We start from the raw sequence: 19565 nt of genomic DNA on the forward strand, positions 1-19565 counted from the left end.
CCTTGGAAGGCGAGGCAGGAGCAGGTGGGAAGGGGCCGGCGCTGCTGCTGCTCCTGCCCGGGAGCCCCGGCTGGGCCGGGCCGGCGCCCGCTGCGCTGCGGCTCCTGCTGCTGCCAGAGCCGGGCGGGACTCGGGGACAGGGAATGGACACGGGGGGACACCAAAGGCCTGCGGGGCTGCGGGGATGTTGGCGCTGGGGCCAGCGCCAGCACAGAGCTTCAGCCGCAATGAACCCAGAGGGAAAGGCTGGGGAAAGGCTCCATTGCAGCCTTTCTTTCCTCAGGGCTGGGAAGGGACCGAAATGAAAGGAGAACAAGCAGGGTCCGACCCCTCCTCCTTTGGGAGGAGCCCCATGCCTGGGGCTGTGAGGGGCCATGAGGGGCTGTGAGGGGCTGTGAGGGGCCAGGAGAGGTTCTATGGGGCCATGAAGGGCTGTGAGGGGCCATGAGGAGCCTCAGCCCTGGCAGGAGGGGGGTCCCACCATGTCCCCAGGGCAGGGCAGCCCTGAGGGGCCGCCAGTGCAGACGTGGCAGCAGAGCGGGCTTGGGGCACCTCCGGGAGGGGATGAGACCCTTCCCCAGCTCCAAACCACACCAAACCCACCATTAACAGGATTTTCCATCTTTAGAATCCACTGGCTACTCGGAGTTGACTATACAGTTTAATCTTGTTGGGAAAATCTAGGGAATTTTCCCAGTGAGTGATATCCAGACACTCTTAATAATATCTAAGTTTTAAAAGTCTTACCAATGAAAAGTAATACTAATAAATAACAATAACAAGAAATAAACTCACAAATCCCAACACCCAGCACCACACCAAAATGACAAACCTCATTTTTCTTTACCATCACAAGGTTCATGAAAACAAATCCTATTAACTTTCTCCACCTCACAATTTCCCCACCAGATAAATGAGGCCATTTGCAGGGTTTAATACATGTTACAATTGAGGGCTGGAGGGAAGAACGGGGAGACACTATCAATTTCCATGTCAAACCCAGCAGGCCAACGCCAAAGTGGAGAGAATAAAATGGAATGGGGACAGGGGCTGGTCAGATGTTCCTCTAAAGGATCCAAAAATCACCTCCAAGTGAACAGGAGGGGAAAATAAATCCCTATAAACCACCCTGTGTGTTCAGGGACTCATCTGTGAGGAGCTGACATGGACAGAGGCATCTGGAACAGTTCTGTCCTCAGGCTGAGCTCTCCACCCCTGCCCTGAAGTCAATCAAGTGCTTTCCCAGAGGATTCCATGGTTGCCAACCACCCCTCCAGATGTGCCTCACAGGAGCACAGAACCTCTTTTTCAAGGTCAGGAGAGCAGAAAAAAATGACAAGCGATGCCCAATTACACTCTGTTTAAAAACCTGGAAAAAACCAATTAGTAGTTGAACTCTGAAGCCCATCTGTGGGCCCTGGAATCCAAAGGAAAACTGGGAAGGCTTTTCACAAGGACTGACACTGAAGAGCTAACAGATGAATGTGTGAGGCCTTTTGAGAGGCTTCCAATTTTCTACATTTTTCCTGTTGAACTTGACTTTGCCTCCTCTTGCACCAAAGGAGCCTCATTGCACCAGCCAGCAGGGCAAAGCTCATTCCTGGCCCTGGCTGGTGCTGTCCCTGCAGCATTTCCATCCCTCCCGGGGCCTCTTCCCTCAGGGTCCCCAGCAGCAGCTGCTGGAGCAGCACATGGAAGCTGCAGATGGAAGTGCTGCCCAGCCCAGGCTGAAGCTCCAAAAGGATCCTGCTGACAGGAACCCCAAGATTCCCTCCCAGGGGCCCTGCAGACACTTCCCCATCTGTTCTGTCTGCTCCATGCAGACATTGCAGGGGACATCCTGTCTCTCCTTTGGGGCAGGGCCAGGAGCCCAAATTCACACTCCAAATGCTGGATTCTGGCCCATTTCTGCATCTGCTGAGATGGGCTCCAGCATTATCCAGAGAAACTCGCTGTACTTCATCCTCCAGCTTGAAAACCCAGCCCTTGGAAAGGGTTTTTATAAGGACCACAAGTCATAATCCAAATAAGATTAATTTTAACCTGTTACCCCTCATTCTTTGTGATAGATTCTTCTATTCTATGCCATGAAAATCATCTTCAATCATCTGAAGCCTGCAGTTAAAAAACAAAACAAAGCCAGCCAGATTTTCTTAGGAAAACTGGAAGACATAAAAATAGTAAATGTGTTTTTCTCTTCAAAACATTTTTCAAGTTAACATAACATGTACATGATAAAGCAAATTCACACTATGTGAGTGTATTAAAAATGGGCAAGCAAGGGTTATTTTTTGAGGAAGGGTTAATTCTACTACCAAATCAACTAGTTCAAGTTGAAGATAAATCAAACTTAGCATTTAAAACCTGCATAGTGCCTACACAGGGTGTTTGCCAGCTCCTTGTGGCCTGCAAGGAGCAACTGGAGAACAAGAGCTGGCCCAGAGGAGACAGGACACGTGGGTGCAGAGGAGATGCAGCACTTGAGAACAGCTTTCTGTTGCCTAGTTAGGATTTTTTGAATAAAAACTATTGAATCTCAACTCGCTTGCAAGTTTCCTTCTTTCCCGTTGTGATTCAGGTGCCTGGAGCAATGTGATGGGCAGCAGGCCCAGCGTGGCCGAGAGCTGAGCCCCAGCAGAGCCCTGGCAGAGCCCAGAGCAGCCTCAGCAGCCCCAGAGCCCGGCTGGAAGGAGGCACTTGGAGCAGGGAGTGGCAGCAGCTCCAGCCGTTGCCTGCAGTCCTGTCCCTGGGCCCCAGAGGGAAGAGGTTCCCACAGCCCCCAGCCAGGGACTCGCTCCCAAGGCTGTTGCCAGGGCAGCCAGGGCTGGCACCAGCTGTGATGCTCGGTTTCCCCGGGCCGGGCTTTAGGAATGGGATTCCCCAATTTCCTGCTCCTGCTAAAACCGTGCCGCCCCTCGCTGCCCTCCAGCCTCCCACTGAGAGTACAAAAGGCAAAGAGCCCAGGCTGGGATAAGAACACTTTACTGGCAACAGGAAACTGTTAAGGAAGAAACAGGAATAGAAATAACAGTGATAACAGAAGGGATAAGACAAACTATATACAGGGGAAACTACAACAAGATCTACAGGCTCTTCCCGGCCATGTATTTACTCCTTCCTGGAGAGAACACCCTTCTCCTTGGGAGAGAGAGTTCTTTTCCTGCCCCTGGCAATGACATGAAATGTGATCAAATACAATGGCAGGGCCATGTCCAGACCATGACGTTCTTCAATTCCACCGTACGTCATTGCCAGGGGCAGGGAAAGGGACAGGTGTCTTGCCCGCATGGGTCATGGTAAATGTGGGTCACCAGGGCTTTTCCCAAAGTGAGTCCTCTGATGGGGGATGGAGTTGGAGACTCACATGAAGCTCTTCCCACAGTCGGGGCACTCTCAGGGACATTGCCTTACTGGTGCCTCTTTTGGTGTCGGGTCAGGGTAGAGCTCCTGGTGAAGCTCTTCCTGTGGAGAGGATAGCTGAGAAATGGGAAGAGGATAAGGGACACAATAGCTCTCAGACTAATACTGTAACTAGAAGCTAGGACAAGGCCAGCATGAGGATGAGGGAGAGAAACTGAGATCATGAGAAAAGAGGAACTGAACGCTATAAGGCGATACAACTGTTGCAATATGCTGATATAACATGAAGTAAGCTATTGTGTAGTCACTACCAATCAGGAGCTTGGCTTTTGCAATATGTATGAACTAATTATTTAGAATGTAAATGTAAGCGAGAAAACAAATAAAATCGAGCCTGATTGATCAACATCGGTTGAGTCAGTCTCCCTCCATCCAACAAATGGTGACCCCGAAACATGATACGGTACCACGGTTGGAGGAGTAGGGGTTCAGGTCCTGCAAGCAGAGGGACGGCAAAAAAAGATCTTCCGCGCCCCAGTACTCACATCGGTGAGGCCGGCAGAGAAAGGCGAAAGAGGCAATTACGCTTCCGCGCCCCGGTGCTCACATCGGTGAGGCCGGCAGGGAGACGGCGAAAGAAGAGCTTCCGCGCCCCGGTGCTCACATCGGTGGGGCCGGCTGATACGTGCTGCCGAAGACCTCTGGGAGCTGCACAGCGCTGACTAATATGGAGAGGCAAGCAGCATATGATTTATTTGCCTGTATGCTAGAAAAATGGCAAGTCCAGGGTATAGATATTAAAAAGGAGTTGCCAGGCTTGCTAGCATATGGGTATGCTAAAGGGTGCTTTATAAACCCCCATACAGTACATAAGCTTTCTGAATGGCAAAAATTTGGGGATAAGATATGGGAGGCAAGTTTAGATGATGATAAAACAGCTAAGAAGTTAGGGAAACAGTGGCGAGCAGTACATAATGCTCTGCTGCAACACCAAGTAGAAAAACGAGCAGCTCAGCAGGCAGTAGCAGCCCAGGGAATGAATCTGACATATTCATCAGAGTCAGACTTTCCCTTGCCTCCTGCATGTACAACAGTACATCTACCTCCAGAGCAAATGGGTGCCACCAGAGGGAACACAGTGGCTGCAGACTCTGTACCATCAGCTCCCCCAATGCCTCCAGTCGCTGCGGGTCAGCGGACAGATTCATGTCCATTACCATGGACTGGGGAGAGCGATGAAACTATTCCGAAAGTTGAATCAAATTTGACAGAGGTAATGGCCAGGAATCGGAGGGGGGTATGGAGTGCCCTAGCTAGAGAAGGAGTAGAATGAGGGGATGCACAGATGATAGAAGCAGGGAGTTCGATGGCATGCCCGGTAATATATAATCCTGCACCGGGAGGAGGTGTCACTGCCCAATTGACTTCCCTTGATTGGAAATTACTTTCCCAGTTGCGCTCCACTGTTAGCCAATATGGGGTAAACAGTAAGCCTGCTCGGCAAATGCTGGATTATATCTGGGGTACATATTTGCTGTTGCCAGCAGATTGTCAGGGTATTTCTAAGCTTGTGTTTACACCCCACCAACTTTTGTTATTTCAAGCTCACTGGCAAGCCCTAGCGCAGGAGTCAGTTGCCACACAGAGACAACCTAGGGATCCTCTACATAGGGTTACCTTAAATGAATTGTTGAGAATAGGCAATTGGGTAAGGACAGAGGCACAGGCTCTGTTAAGACCGGAAAAATGTTAAAAGGTCATAAAGCTCGCTAGAGCTGCTATGGATAAGGTAAAAGATCCACATGGAACCCCTATATATATATGAGAATAAAACAGAGTAGAGAAGAACCATTAGGCAAATTTGTAGATCGACTAGTAGAGGGAATAGAAAAAGCTGGAGTGCCACTCTATATGCAAGGAGCTATGTTAAAACAGTGTATACTCCAAAATGAGTATCAGGCTACAAAAAACCTAGTTAACACCTTGAGAGCTAATTGGTCTGTAGAAGAGGCTCTAGAGAAAGCAGCATCTGTACCCTCTGGGCCTCAGGCATTTATTGTCGAGGCTATTAAAGGGCTAGGTGAAACACTTCAGAAACAGGCAGAGAGTAGTCAGGCTCAAGTTTTTGCTGCTCTTGCTCCACTCCAAGCTGCTGTTACAGCAAGTCAGCCGAAGCGAAGTGGAAGAGACTGAAAAAGGAGCCTGTCGGAGGAAATCGGGAAATGGCAAGACCAGCGCGCCATCCCGCCGCCGCGCCGGGACACAAATAGCAGCTGTACAGCAGCCAGTGACCTGCACCCCGCCACCTCTGGAAGCTTCGGCCTGGACTTGGCAGCCACAGTGGACATATCTATTAAGGACAATCGCCCTGTGCCAATTCCCACTGGAGTAAAGGGACCAGTAACCTATCAGGGACAGTCGGTTCCTGCTTTACTTTTGGGACGATCTTCTACTTTTTAAAGGGATTGGACATATTACTGTGGGATTTATTGATGCTGATTTTACAGGCGAGATTTGTATTTTAGCGCAGACACTGTATCCTCCGGTGCTTATTCCAGCTGGCACCCAGATAGCTCAATTGTTACCATTTTCGACCTTGGCTCCAGAACATTGCTCAGAAACACAAAGAGAATACTATGGTTTTGGCTCTACAGGAGGATCAGCATTCTTAACACTGGTCCTGCTAAAGTGTGCTTACACCCACAGGTCCTGTGTGGATTACCAGCCGCTGGACACAAGCAGAGAATGACAGCACTCAGCAGTCCAGCAGAACGAGAGCAGCATCGCCTGCTCCTGATCCTTCAACCTGTGATAGCTCGGCTCCAGCCACTGTGGCCTAATCCTCTAGTAGTAGAAAAAAGAACTGATGTACTAACACAATTGCATGAACTACAAAGCACCCGACTACGATTAATTAAGAGTTCTAACTGTCTGCACTGCGACAAGCCTAACTGTGGTGCTTGGGTAAAAATATATTGTGGGGCTTGTTGCAGACAGTGGTGGGTTTTTCAACAGCAGCTTGCACAGCCATGGTGCCCACGCTGCTCCTTTTATTGGCATCGTTATAATTGGCAAACAGCCATAAAAAATTATACAGGGTGCAGTACTGTGCCAGAAGCAGTAAACCTTGTTCAAGATTTAGGTCAAAGAGATAGGCTAGAATTAGTATTTTTAATAGAAAAAGAGGTGTGTCGCCTGTTGGCACAAAAGGTTACTCACATATTGCAGACAACCTGCAAATATGGGGTGGGAATACCTCATATGCATCAGGTGGATCCTGCTGATTGGGATATGCGTTGTCGCCGCTGGGCTCACAGAGCTACCAAAAATAGACAAAAGGCAAAACATGTGGGTCACTTGGGTTAATCAATGTGGTCAGGATAATTTGTGTTTATCACTTGCCACGCCTTCCAATCCATTTCGCACTTGTTTAATTAGAAAACAAGAATGTGCGAGGGAAGCGTGGAAAAGTTACATTTCTCATTGGCAAAATGAGACAACAGCACCACGAGAACATTGCTCTTGGTTTGCTGAAATCATTCAGCAAGGTAGTTCTTCTTGCTGTGACCCTCTCCTGCCTATTGATTTGGCTATATGGCTCGAGAAATGCTATCTTCTTGGAGCCCTTGTTCAGCAATTAAAGAAAAAGGGGGAGAATAGGGGAGAGGAGAAAGACAGTCGGGTATTAGAATGATTACAGCCACCCATGCAACAATGTAAAACTGTTTTTCAAAAATCAGAAATGTTGGCAGTCCTTATCCATAAAGGCAGACAGCGTGCACGACAGATTACGGGGAATGAACCAGGCACTATTGTGTTGCCAATAGCTCGAGATATACTGCAATGGTACATTGAAAATCATGAGGAGGTGGGCCTTGCTCTGCTGGGAGGAGGGGCCACAGTTGTGACAATGGTAAAGTGGCCCCCACCCTTGCGATGGGTGGGAGAACAACAGTGGCTGAGCAAACCTCTGCGGAGTGAACAGCCCATCCCAGAAGCAATCACAGTTTTCACAGATGCTGGGAAAAGGTGACAAAAAGCTGCTATTACATGGCAGCAGGGAAATGAGTGGCAAGAAGTAATATTGCCTGCTAAAGAGGGGGATTCTTTACAAACTTTGGAATTGTCAGCTGTTGTATAGGCCATGAACCAGTTGGGCCCTAACTGCAATAACAAGGTAAACTCGTGAAATCTCCCAAGAGTGATCGTTGCCTCCATCCTTGCCCCAGGTGTAGCAGGGTCACAAGCCTTAACGCAGTTAAGGCGATTGGCTTGTTAGGTAAACAACATCACATCCAACATTATATCTGATTTAGTAACTGATGTTAGCAGCGGCTACGATCTTTACAGGCCCTTGATAAGAATTGTAATGACAAAGTAGAGTTATGTGGTCCTGCAGCTCGTATTTTTGCATCTATAACCCCTAGAGTTGGCACAGCTCATGCATTGGTGTCACTTAATACACTTGCATGTTAAGCTATAAAGCAGGCAAATGTTACTACAGAAGTCATATCAGCACTCACTCAAGACGTAAACAGCCTGAGACACGCAGTCCTTCAGAACAGAGCCGCTATAAACTTTTAGTCTAACACCATGGCTAACTCAGCTTTTGAAAGAAAGACTATAATTTTTGCTTATGATTTTAATTGTCATTCTATGTGTAAGATTGGTGTTTGCTTGCCTTTTTTTGTCATCAGTCCCAAGTACTTGCAACCATTAAAAAAAAAGGAGGAATTGTGGAGAAGATAGCTGAGGAATGGGTAGAGGATAAGGGACACAATAGCTCTCAGACTAATATTGTAACTAGAAGCTAGGACAAGGCCAGCATGAGGATGAGGGAGAGAAACTGAGATCATGAGAAAAGAGGAACTGAACATTACAAGGCAATACAACTGTTGCAATATGCTGATATAACATGAAGTAAGCTATTGTGTAGTCACTACCAATCAGGAGCTTGGCTTTTGCAATATGTATGAACTAATTACTTAGAATATAAATGTAAGCGAGAAAACAAATAAAATTGAGCCTGACTGATCAACATCGGTTGAGTCAGTCTCCCTCCATCCAACAGGTTATAGTTTTTGAAAAGGTGTGTGGCAGAAAAACCCACTCTAATAACCAGAGATGACATTCCTGTACATCACATTGACCAATAAGAGCATAGTGTTGGAAAGATTGCGAAATCACAAACTGTCGCAAAGGCAAATCTGGGTTTCCACATGTAGCAAAGAACGTATTGATTTTATCACTTGCAATCTCTAAAGCCTTTTGAGCAGTTCTTGTCAACTGCCATGGGGAAGAGAGATCTGGGTCCTCTTTTAACAATTGAAATAAGGGGGATAATTCCTTTGTTCTGATTCCCAATAAAGGGTGAATCCAACGAACAGTGCCTAGCAACTTTTGCAAATCATTCAATATGGGTGTATGTATATCAGTTTTTAGGGGCACTTGCTGTGGGGATGACTGTTGTCTCCAGTAATTTGAAACCCAGGTATTTCTAGGGAGGTTCTGTGTGGATTTTTTCTGTGGCTAAGCACAAGGCTCTGCTGGCAAGTGTTACCTTTAAAGCAGCAAGACAGTCACGGAATAATGGAGAATCGTCAGAAGCAATTAAAATCTTGTCCATGTAGTGATACATCAAAACAGATGGTTATTTTTGCCATACTGATTATATCGCTGAGTGAATGACAAACTGACAGATAGTAGGACTGCTTTTCATATCCTGAGGTAGCTCAACCCAGTGGTACCATTCCATGAGGACCTCATGATTGAGAGAAGGTGAAGAAAAGGTAAATTTAGGTGTGTCATCAGGATGGAAAATAACTGTAAAAAAAAATCTTTTTAGTCAATTATCACTAATTCCCAGCATTCTGGAATCATTGTGGGGTTAACTATTCCGGGCTGCAATGACCCCCCATAGGTAAAATGACTGGGTTGTCAGCCCTGAGATCCTGTAAACGCCTCCACTTTCCCAGTTTCCTAAGGATAATGAAAATGAGTGTATTCCAGGGGGCACAGGTCTCTGGGGCAGGAGAGGACACCAGCACTGCCAAGGCTCAGGGCGTGGCAGGTCTGCTTGGGCGGGGAGCCCTGGGGGCTCCTTCTGCTGCCCTGAGCCCCCAGAGCAGGGCAGCGTTTGCCCATGGTTTGAGCCGTTCCCAAAGATCCTCTCTTAGGGCTGTCTCAGACACTTGGGCAGAGGGATTCCTTCCAACCTGGGCCACTTTAGCTGCGCTGGGGGCAGTCCCTGGCCAGGTGTCTGTGAGTGTAAGGGCCCTTTGTGACACAGTGCAGCAGAGTGGTCACTGTGGCATGGAGTGGGACATGGTGTCAGAGGACCGTTTGTGACATGTGGTGACATAGGTGCTGGCGGTGACACAGCCACACCACAGTGCTTGGAGCACGCGACGGGACAGGACGGGATAGAGCCGTGTCGTGAGGAGCCCCCCCACAGCACACTCATTCCTGTCTGATCCGGAGCTTTTCTGAGCCGTTATTCCTACAGGTGACCTCGACGGCAGACCACAGGACTTGGTGACCTGTGGCCTACCTGAGGTTTCTCTTTTGCAGGTGCCTTCGAGAACTTGTTGACTCGGAGCTCTTCTGAGGCATCTCTCTTGAAGGCACCCTCAACGCCACCCTGTGCCATGGCAGGCATATTTCTTGGCATGTTCAAAGTCTTCAGAGGGAAAAGAAAGAAAGACTCTGAAGCACAACAGCCTAAAGAGCTGGAGCAGTTCCAGCCACTGCAGGATAGAGAGAATTGGGCCACAGGGCTGATGGCTGCAGCCAGCTTGGCCCCATCCTTTCCCACCTGTTGTGGGCCTGCCCAGGGACAGGATGGAAGAGGGGCCGGGGCTGAACCCCGCAGTGCCCTTGCTCCATCCCCTGGGGCATCCCGGGGCAGTCCCAGCCTGGGGAGGACAGGGCAGGGCTGTGTTCTCGGGCCTCTCCCCCAGCCCCTCAGCTCTGGCTGCTCTTTCTCTTTGCCAGATGCAGCCACAGACCGCACACAAGAGCAGCAGCCCAGCCATGGCCGCTTCCGCAGGACACTGAAGGTACCTGCAACTGTCCCTGCCTGGGCTGGGCCTGCTGTCACTGCTCAGGCCAGCACCACGCTTGGAGCACTCCATGAACATGTCTCTCTTCCCTGTCCTTTCCTGTCCCGCAGATGTTCCAGAAATTCCTGTGCATTCGGCGTAGAAAGGCCAGGACCACTGCAACTGAGGGCACAGCTGAGCCTGACTGCGGGCTGACTGAGCTCCAGTCAGAGCCTGATGTCTGCACAGATTTGGCTGAGGAATCAGAAAATCCTGACACCTCAAAGACTGAAAACTCTTCTGAAAGAGACTCTGAAAACTGCACAAAGTCTCTTCTCATGGCAACAACTGAGAATGTGGTCATCACCAACACTGGAGAGACTCAGGGCATTGCAAAGACTGAAACCAGCCCAGATTATACTGAGCTCTCACAAGACTCTGATGCTGCAATAAATGATGACAGGATGAAGGCTCTAATCGGAGGGACTGAGGACGGATCCATCACAAACACCAACACCAGAGAGACTCAGGGCACTGCAAAACCTGACACCACGCCAACTCCAACTCTGAGTCAGGAAATCATAATGGACTATTTCAAGGACCCTCGTGTTTCTTCTCAGCAGCAGGTAACCAGCCTGGGGCCAGGGCTGGAGGCCTCCCAGGATCACACGTCCCCTCAAGCCACTGGGCCCCCTCAGCCTTTGAGCCACACAGTGTGGCAGGAAGGGAAGCAGTTCTTGGGGGAAGCTGGGGAAGTTGTTTCATTGGACAGCGCTCCAAGTCTTGCCCATGCTTCCTCCAGGTGCCAGCCACAGTAAAGGACATTCACCAGAATCTCATGTCCCATGTCACTGTGGATGCCAGGATGCAAATTGACATTGTGAGGTTGGCTGAAGAACACCCAGCTGACGTGGTGCTGACCCTTCTGTGCTGTGCCCCAACATGTGACAGGTACAGGGCCCACCTGCCTTGAGAGCTCAGGGCTCACCAGCCTTTAGGGCCATGGCCCTGCACGGCCTGTGCAATGGGCTCTGCCACACAGGCAGGGAGGTCCAGGACCCTCGGGCCCCTCTGTTTCCCGAGCCTGCTGCCATGCTCCCTCCCTGCCCTTCAGGGCACCGGGGTTCTGTCACCTGGGCCCCCAGAGCTGCACAGGGCATGGCAGTGTGACTGAGACACCCCTGACACAGAGCTCTGATCCCACAGAGCTGCTGCTATGATGTGGAGAGCCATAGGATCATTGGGACCAGCAGTGGAGAAGGTGCTGCCAGCACTCATCTCTGTGATGCAGGACTGGCCACTGCACAGCATGTGCACCTCCGATGGGGACAACAAGGATGTTTTTGCCCTGGCTGTGAGTTTCTGGGCCTTTGCTTGCCCCCAGGTTGCCTCTCCAGCAGCTCTTCTTCATCCTCTCCCTGCCTCAGGCGCTGGGCTGAAACCTGGGCTAAGGGCAGGCTCAGGGGGCACCAGGCCCGCTGCTCCCCCGGCATCTCTCCTGGGCCCTGCCACATGACACCTTGGCACTGAGTGCTCTCTTGGGCTGCTTCTTTTGCAGGCAACTCTGGTCGTGTGGGTGATTGTCCAGGTGCCTGAGTGCCACGAGGCAGTGATCATTTATTCAGCCCGACTGTTTGTGTCTCTGCTCTTCCATATTGTCGTCACCACAGAGCAGATGCCAGAGGAAGTTGCCAACTTCTGGAGAGCATGCCAGGAGGAACATCGCCTTTCTTGCAACCCTAACAGGTCCCAGTCCTCCTGTCCTTGCCATGTCCTTGGGGCATGTGCCAGTGCTCCCAGTGTGACCTGGCTTTGCTCTGCACACAGATTTGCAGTGCAGGCCATGAAATCCCTGCTCTGCCGGCTGCGGTGTGACAATGAGGTGATCGCTATGGAGCGCAAGCGTGGCTGGGACACGATGCTCTGTGCTGACACCCAGCACTATGCCGTGGGTCTGCTGGCCAGGTGAGACCCCCTTCACCCCACTGCCCACTGGCGTCTGTGCTCTGTGCTTGGGGTGCCCCACACAGTCCTTGCAGTCATGGGCCAGAGGTCCCATCACTTTAGGGACAGCTGAGCAGACTGGAAAATGCTTGGAGAGGAGGGTGCCCAGAAGGAGCCACCTCCCAAAGGGCACACATCCCCTCCAGTGATGCTGGGGAAAGACTGAACCTCTGTGAGTCAGTCCTGGGAGAGGTTTGTCACCCCACCTCACGGTCTTGGTGCCTTTTTCCCCCCTGAAAGGGAGATGCGCCATGTCTTGATCCCCTTCTGTTGCCGCATTGCATTCCACCTGCTCAAGCCACTCAGTCGGGAGGAGACAGGATGGGATCTGCCCTTCTTGGCATTCCTTGTAGAGGTGAGTCTGAAGGCCAGCGCTACCTTGCTCAGCTGCCTCCCAGCTCTCTGCCCTCTTGTAGCCACATCCCTACCCTGGGACAGCGCCCATGTCCTGTGCTGCTGTCTGGGCCTGGCCCTGTGCAGTTCTGGGCTCTGGCTGGCTGGGCCCTGTGTCACTGCCCTGTGCCTTTCAGGTCCTCGAGTACTTGAATTTGAGTAAATACGGTGACAGTGTCCTTCAGATCATGTCCAGGTACCTGCACAGCAAGTGCAGACAGAGGCAGCGCCTGGCGCTCAGAGGCCTTATGGTGCTCAGCCAGGATCCCTCCATGGTGAGCAGGGGGCAGTGGCTGAAGCTGCACTGGGGAGAGCAGCCCCATGTTCTGGCTGGGCTTCAGGAGCTGAGGCAGCTGCTCCCAGCTCTCCTGCCTCAGCTGCCCCAGTGCTTTGGGATAGGCCTTTGGCCTCTGGGCCCTGCAGCAGCAGGGTGGGCTTGCAGTTCCGGGGTGCTGTGGACAGTACAGCTGTTCACGGCTTCACAGCACAGCCTTGTGTTCCACACAGGCCATAACAATGTGCAGCCTGTCTCGATGCCTTCTGGATCTGCTGAGTGATCCAGATGGAGAGGTGGTGTCCATGACCCTCCGTGTGTTCACTAACATGCTAAAGCACAAAGACATCCAGGTATCGAGCACCACTGCTCCAAAGCTGGCTGAGGCCCTCCTGCTGCTTTTTGACCACGTAAGGCTCTGTACCTCCAGCCACAGCACTGGCTGCTGCCCAGAAATGTCGTGCCTCATGGAGTTTTGGGGCCTTGCCCAGGTGAGCCTGGAGTAATTGGTCCTATGGTCTCATCCTCTTCCTTTCCTCCAGGACAACAGCCATGTGCAGCTGCTCTCCCTTGACCTCCTCTTCAAGTCGATGGACTCGGTAGTGGATGAAGGAAAAAAGCCCCTGGAGACGATTTTGAGCCAGAGCCTGCTCCCGCTCTTCTTGCACTGCCACGATGAGAACCAGCGTGTGGCAAAAGTGAGGTTTTGTGTGATGCTGGTGCATCTCTGGGAGGAGGCTCAGCTGCCTCCTGCCCCAGTGCCTTCCCAGGCTGCAGCCTCCTCCAGGCCTTGGCACAGGGACAGGAGTCCTGTTCCTTGGGCTGCAGAGCCATCTCTGCATTTCTGCTGCTCTCCAGGCCTCTCGGGAAACGCTGCTTCGTGTAACCGAGTTCCTGAAGAGGAGAAATCTCAAGCAGCTGGTGAAGAAGCAGCAGCTCTTGAAGTTCCCCAAGTGTCTGGTAAGGACGGCCTGGAGAAGGCCCAGCCTCAGCCTGGAGGAGCACCCTGACTGCACCACTCAGTGTGTGGGGCTGTGGCCCCTGGCCAGTGCTGCACCCAGGGGCTCCAGCCTGCGCCCCACACGCTGCTCCCTTCCCTCCTGCTGCTCTCTCCAGCTGGCAGAAGACAGGAGCCGAGCGATCGAGCACCTGCGCCGGGCCCTGCCGTACCTGGAGCACCCACAGGAGCCCCTGCGAGAGGCGGCCACCAGGTTCATGGGTGAGCCACGAGCCCGGGCTCCCTCCCCGGCCCGCCGCAGCTCGGCCCCGGCCCCGGCTGCTGCTCCGGCTGCTGCTGCGGCATCCGGGCCCGGCGCCGTGGAGCCCCGCCCGGCCTCGGGGCTGCTGCCGCCCTCTGGCAGCCGTGCCCTTGGGCGGCAGCGTGCGGCAAGGGCCCGGGCTGAGCCCTGCCGGGGCAGGAGGCCGTGTGGGCACAGGGCGGGCAGCGCTGCTGGGGCCGTGACAGGCTCTGTGTTCTCAGAGGTGGCCGGAGTGCCCATGATGGGGCAGAAGAAAGAGCTCCGGACCCTCCGTGAGGGTGAGTGCGGACTGAGTGCTGTCAGTGGGGGCGGGGGGGGAGAGCTGCATTGCCTGGGCAGGGTGAGGGCTTTGCTGCCTGTGTTGACCAAGGGTGACATGGGCAGAGCACAGAGAGATTTCAGGGACACGGGTGGGATTTGTGGGCAGCACGCTCCAGTTGATCCTTTTGGCAACACTTCTCAGCTGGCCCCAGCCAGAGTTGGGTGGGGTTGCTGTGGCAGGACGGTCTCCTCAGGTCACTGCAGACCCAGGCTCTGACCATGGCTCTCTTCCTCTGTGTTCCAGACCTTGAAGGCCCAAGGAACAGTTCCAGCCCATCCTGCTCTAACACTGAAATTCAAGCCCAGTTAGCCCTAGGAGCTGAAGAAGTAGGTTTATCTTCCAGATCCAGTGAAGCAGTGTCAAAAGAACACCCAGATTCACTGAAGAGGACACCATCTCCCAGTGCCGCTTGCAGCTCCAGGCACAGCTGATGATTGGCACAGCTGAGCCTGTGGGAAGCTGCCGTGGCTTCAGCCCTCTCTGCCTCTAGATAGATCCCTCCCTTTAACCCTCAGACACTGCCCATCCCCTTTTTTTCCCACCACTCTCCCTCTATTTTGACAGCTCCATCTCACCAGCCCTCAGACCATGCCCACTGCCATTTTCCCTACCAGATCACCCCTTTGGTTTCCCTTTAATTAATAAACAGTTTGTCTTCTTCACTTTACCTGCATCTCTGTGGAGCTGAGGCAGCATAAAAACCTGAGCCCTGGGACACACAGGCCCCTGCTGCCCTTCTCTTCTGCGCCGTGTTTTGTGCAGAGACACAGAGGAGCGAGGCCACATCAGGCTGGAAAGGTGCCTGTGCTGAAGGTCCCATCTCACAACACTCTGGCATTGAAGGTCTTGCTGAGCACCCTGAAGCCCCTGGATTTTGGAAGTGCCAATCTGAGTATGCTCTGAACTCAGCTGTGAGGGATTCAGTGGCAAGCATCCATGGAGGGCAAAGGAGCTTGGAATGCTGGAAGCTTTCAAGAATTCCTTCCTGAAAGGATAGCAATGCTCCATCCCTACAAAGGCTCAGGAAGAGAGCAGAACCAGAGACCATCAGGGCTTAACAGTGAGCTTTGGGTGTGCCTAAGGGCAAGTGAAGCAGCAGCACGGTGGCCGAGACGCGGAGGCGCGACCGTGCCAACGCCCAGAGCGCTGTCAGGCAGTGCCGGGATCCCGGCTGCGGTTCTGGGCCCCACAACTGAGGAATGGCAGCCCCTGCCTCAGACCCAGTCAGAAAGCCACCCAAGTGAGACCAGAGGGAGGGCACCCTTCCAGTCTCTCTTGGGCATGGCCACAAACCAGCCCCTGCTTCTTCTTCCTGCGCCTGTGTTTGGGGTGTGCTGATGGCAGCACCAGCCAGGTTGTGCTCTGTGTTCCAAAGGCTGTGGAGAGCGGGCATGAAAAGTGCTGCCTGCACAGCAGAGTCCTGGAAGGTGCTGGCAAGAGCGTCCTGTGGGAACAGGGCTCTGTTCTCTGGCCGGGAACAGCCTGGTTTTGCTGCTGTGACCACAGGCAGGAGTTGAGGCAGGTGAAGGGGCAGCGGGCAGCTTGTGTTTGTAGAGGGCCTAGGGCTGCACACCTGGACCTCCACCTGGAATCCCACTGGGGGAACCTGAGCCAGAGCTGGAGTGCTGGTCCAGAAAGGACGGGAAGGAATTCAGCCTTGCCAGGGTTTCTTAAGAGTGTGTTGGTGTTCCCCACAAAAGCTACAAAGCCTCTGGGGGAAAGAGGCTTGATCCCCAAGAAAAGCACTTTCCAAGGAGCCCTCAGTGAGGAAGGTGCATGTGTCCCCCTTTAGCTCTCTGTGGTCCTTTCAGTCCTTGAGGCACATTGCACTTGGCAGATGGGCAAGGCAAGGGAGAAGGCTGTGAAGAGCAGGTTTGGAATCCACCTGGACCTGCAGAGACCAAGCCAAGCACCTGCAGCTGGGTGTGTTACCCCCCTTTGGACAGAGGAGTGAGCAGGAGCATCTCTGTCCAGCTGCGAGCCCCAAAGCTGTCTTTGAGAGCTGTGAATTCAAAGGCCTTCACGCACACACGTCTCACACCTTACCTGTCTGCTGTGTTCCAACTCTTGGCAATATGCATTTGCCTCTTGCTTGCTGGAAGCTGCTCCGGCCCAGAAGGCCAGCACCGAGCTGGGCTGTGTGGGCCAGGCAGCACGGAGAGTCTTGGCTGATGTTGGTGTGTCCCCGGCCTCAGAAAAGGCTTGGGAAGGTTTGCCTCCCAAGGCACCCTGCTCATTGGCTCTTCCTGTGCATCTTGGAGAGAGCAAGGCAGGCATTTCTGGCAGCTGGGCATTAGCAGGCCTTAAAATGGGGGCGTGTTGTGGAGCAGGCCCAGCTGAGACAGCCTGAGAGGAGCCTAGTGCTCCTTGCTCCTCTCTGCTGATACGTGAGCCTTGTCTGCTTTCAGGATGGGCCTGGCTGTGTCAGGGGGTGCTCCGTGGACACGAGACAGCCCGTACTGTCCCGCTGGGTGCCAGCAGTGCCTCGCAGCAGTCCTGCATCCACGTCAGGATGCTGGCCCAGAGGGGTCCTGTAAGCTGAGGCAGCTGATTTGAAGTTTGTGCAGGTGCCTGCAGGTAAAGGCCAAGGGTGTTCCCTCAGGATACAGCAGTCCTGAGGGGTCTCCCAAGAGCTGCCTGAAACTGCCCTGTTTTTGAAATTTCCTTCCACAAAGGTGAAAGGTCTAAAAAATTGAACATGCCATCCAACCACGACCCTGTTTCCTTTCCAATTTTGTTCACACTTTCCCGCAATTGTTTTGGGTGTTAACAATGAAAGTCTTCCAATGCTGCATGGACCGCCTTTGACATTTGCGGGGATTGCGGGCCAAACTCTGTCCCCACAAATAAAAAAGATTCCTCTTGGCAATTGCACTGGATCATGGTTGGATGGTCTGCTCACCATCTTAGTGTAGTTACACCAAGACGATGCTTTTCTATAAATTATGTGATTTGGAGTGACATCTATTGTTTTGTTTTCCGCCACTCCAGAGTGATCAAATTTCACACAAAATTTCATTCTGACCAATCCAAGAACTTCCAATTCCTGAGGTTCAAAAGGAGCCACAGGAAGGAACTTTATCCAAACGTCCCATTTGTCCACTGGATTTGAAATGATCTTTAAGATTGCTGGAGGGACGTTTTTTGGAATCGGCCATTTGCTCACTGGCAACCCTACCAAACATGTTGAAAAAGGCTTCCCTGGTTTTGAGTGTGTCAAACAAATGGTGTCCAGCCCTGATGCATTGGCCAGAGTTTCCCAAACATTTTCCTTTGGTTGAGCCATGGGCCAATCTGCCGCGTTGCTCAAGACAACCAATGAGAAAATGAGGCAAATGTGTGCTATCAGAGGCCTCCTTCCCCTAGGAACTCCTAAAATGCACCACCACCCAAGTCCCAAGGGAAACCCAAATCCCAAAGTCTCTCTTGCACGTAGAACAAGGGGATGTCCGCTGTCTTGACATCTGCTCATGTCTGCGTGCCTGTGTTCCTGCTTCCTGTCTTGGGGTCCGCGTCTGCTTGTGTTTGGACTCAGTAGGGCTTCACGTTCTTTGCAGCCACCCATCTCGGTCCAGCTCCTGTGGAGACACAAGCATAACCCTTGCCCCAAGTTACTAATTTGAATGGTCCTTCAATTCATCCTGTGTCTGGGTTCCTGACCAAAACTAAAGGATTCTCCTTCAGTTTTGCTTTTGTACTATTTGAAAAGTGTCTGATGATTGGCGGAGTGGGCTCTGTAAAGGAGCCATTTAGAAAATTCAACACATACAAGGCTTTGTTCAAGCGCATGTGTGGTGTTGCATTCGCCTCCCCCCTTTTCTGTTTTTCCAAAAGGGCTTTTAGTGTTTGGTGTGTCCTTTCAATGATTGCTTGACCTGTTGGAGAATGTGGGATACCAAAAGTGTGATGGACGCCCCACCTTTTCAGAAATTTGTCAAGCACTTTCCCTGTGTAGGTCGGACCATTGTCTGTTTTGATTTCTTGCGGCACACCTAATGATGCAAACGCTTGTAAAAAGTGTCGACAAGCGTGTTGTGCCGTCTCGCCTGTGTGCAACGATGCAAAAGTTGCACCTGAAAATGTGTCTACTGAGACATGGATGTTTTTAAGTTTGCCAAAAAATGGGTATTTGGTGACATCTGTCTGCCACAGTTGCAGACTGTGCAATCCTCTTGGATTGACTGCTCCCATGGATGCAGGAGGCTGTACACGCTGACAGTCTGGACAGGTATTGATGATTTCCTTTGCCTGGCTTTTGGAAATGCGAAAGGCTTCCATCAATGCCTGAGCATTCTGATGAAAAAATGCATGACTCAACTTTGCCTGCTCGAAGATGTTCGGCAAAGTGTTTGAAATTGGCATAGCCAATTCATCTGCGTGTGCATTGCCCTCTGCTAAGAATCCTGGAAGGGAAGAGTGTGCCCTAATGTGAGAAACAAAATATTCATGTTTTCTCTCTTGTAATAGAGTCCTCATACAAAGTAAGTATGAATACAAATCTTCATTGTCAACTTCCTTTAAAAGTGAATTTTCAAGCCTTCTGACCACATTTGCTACATATGCTGAATCTGTGATCAGATTGAGAGGTTGAGAAAACAGTTCGAAGACTTGAACCACTGCTGCCAACTCCACTATCTGTGGTGAACCTTGCACTGTTTCTATGTTTGATTCCCACTTTCCTGTTGTTGCATTTTGCCATGTGATTACTGATTTGTGAGTTTTTCCTGAGCTGTCGGTAAATATGGTTATTGCATCCAACGGCACCTCACTTATTTTTGGCTTTTCTCTAAAACTTATTTTTGCTTTCAACAATTTGTGGCTTGGAAAGTGGATCGTGCAAGTGCCATTGTTTGCCGCACTTGTATCATTGTGCTCCTGAAAGTTTCGCTGGCATTACTGTTGTGGAATTATTT

General features: G+C 51.7%; 1 protein-coding gene across 1 annotated transcript in view; it reads right to left on the reverse strand.

Annotated features, from left to right (window-relative positions):
- Positions 1 to 4574, reverse strand: part of LOC310906582 (serine/threonine-protein kinase PAK 1-like) — a gene marked incomplete at both ends in the record, with an annotated part of 36382 nt that extends 31808 nt beyond the window's left edge. Inside the window, 2 exons of the mRNA XM_083885321.1 lie at positions 3828 to 3855; positions 4518 to 4574. Of these exons, the coding sequence (XP_083741447.1) occupies positions 3828 to 3855; positions 4518 to 4574 (85 nt within the window). The remainder of the gene's footprint in view (positions 1 to 3827; positions 3856 to 4517) is intronic.
- Positions 4575 to 19565: the final 14991 nt, after the last annotated feature.

Source organism: Zosterops lateralis (genome assembly GCF_965231275.1).
Source record: "Zosterops lateralis genome assembly, contig: HAP1_HAP1_SCAFFOLD_72, whole genome shotgun sequence".
In the NCBI taxonomy this organism is placed as follows: Eukaryota; Metazoa; Chordata; class Aves; order Passeriformes; family Zosteropidae; genus Zosterops; species Zosterops lateralis.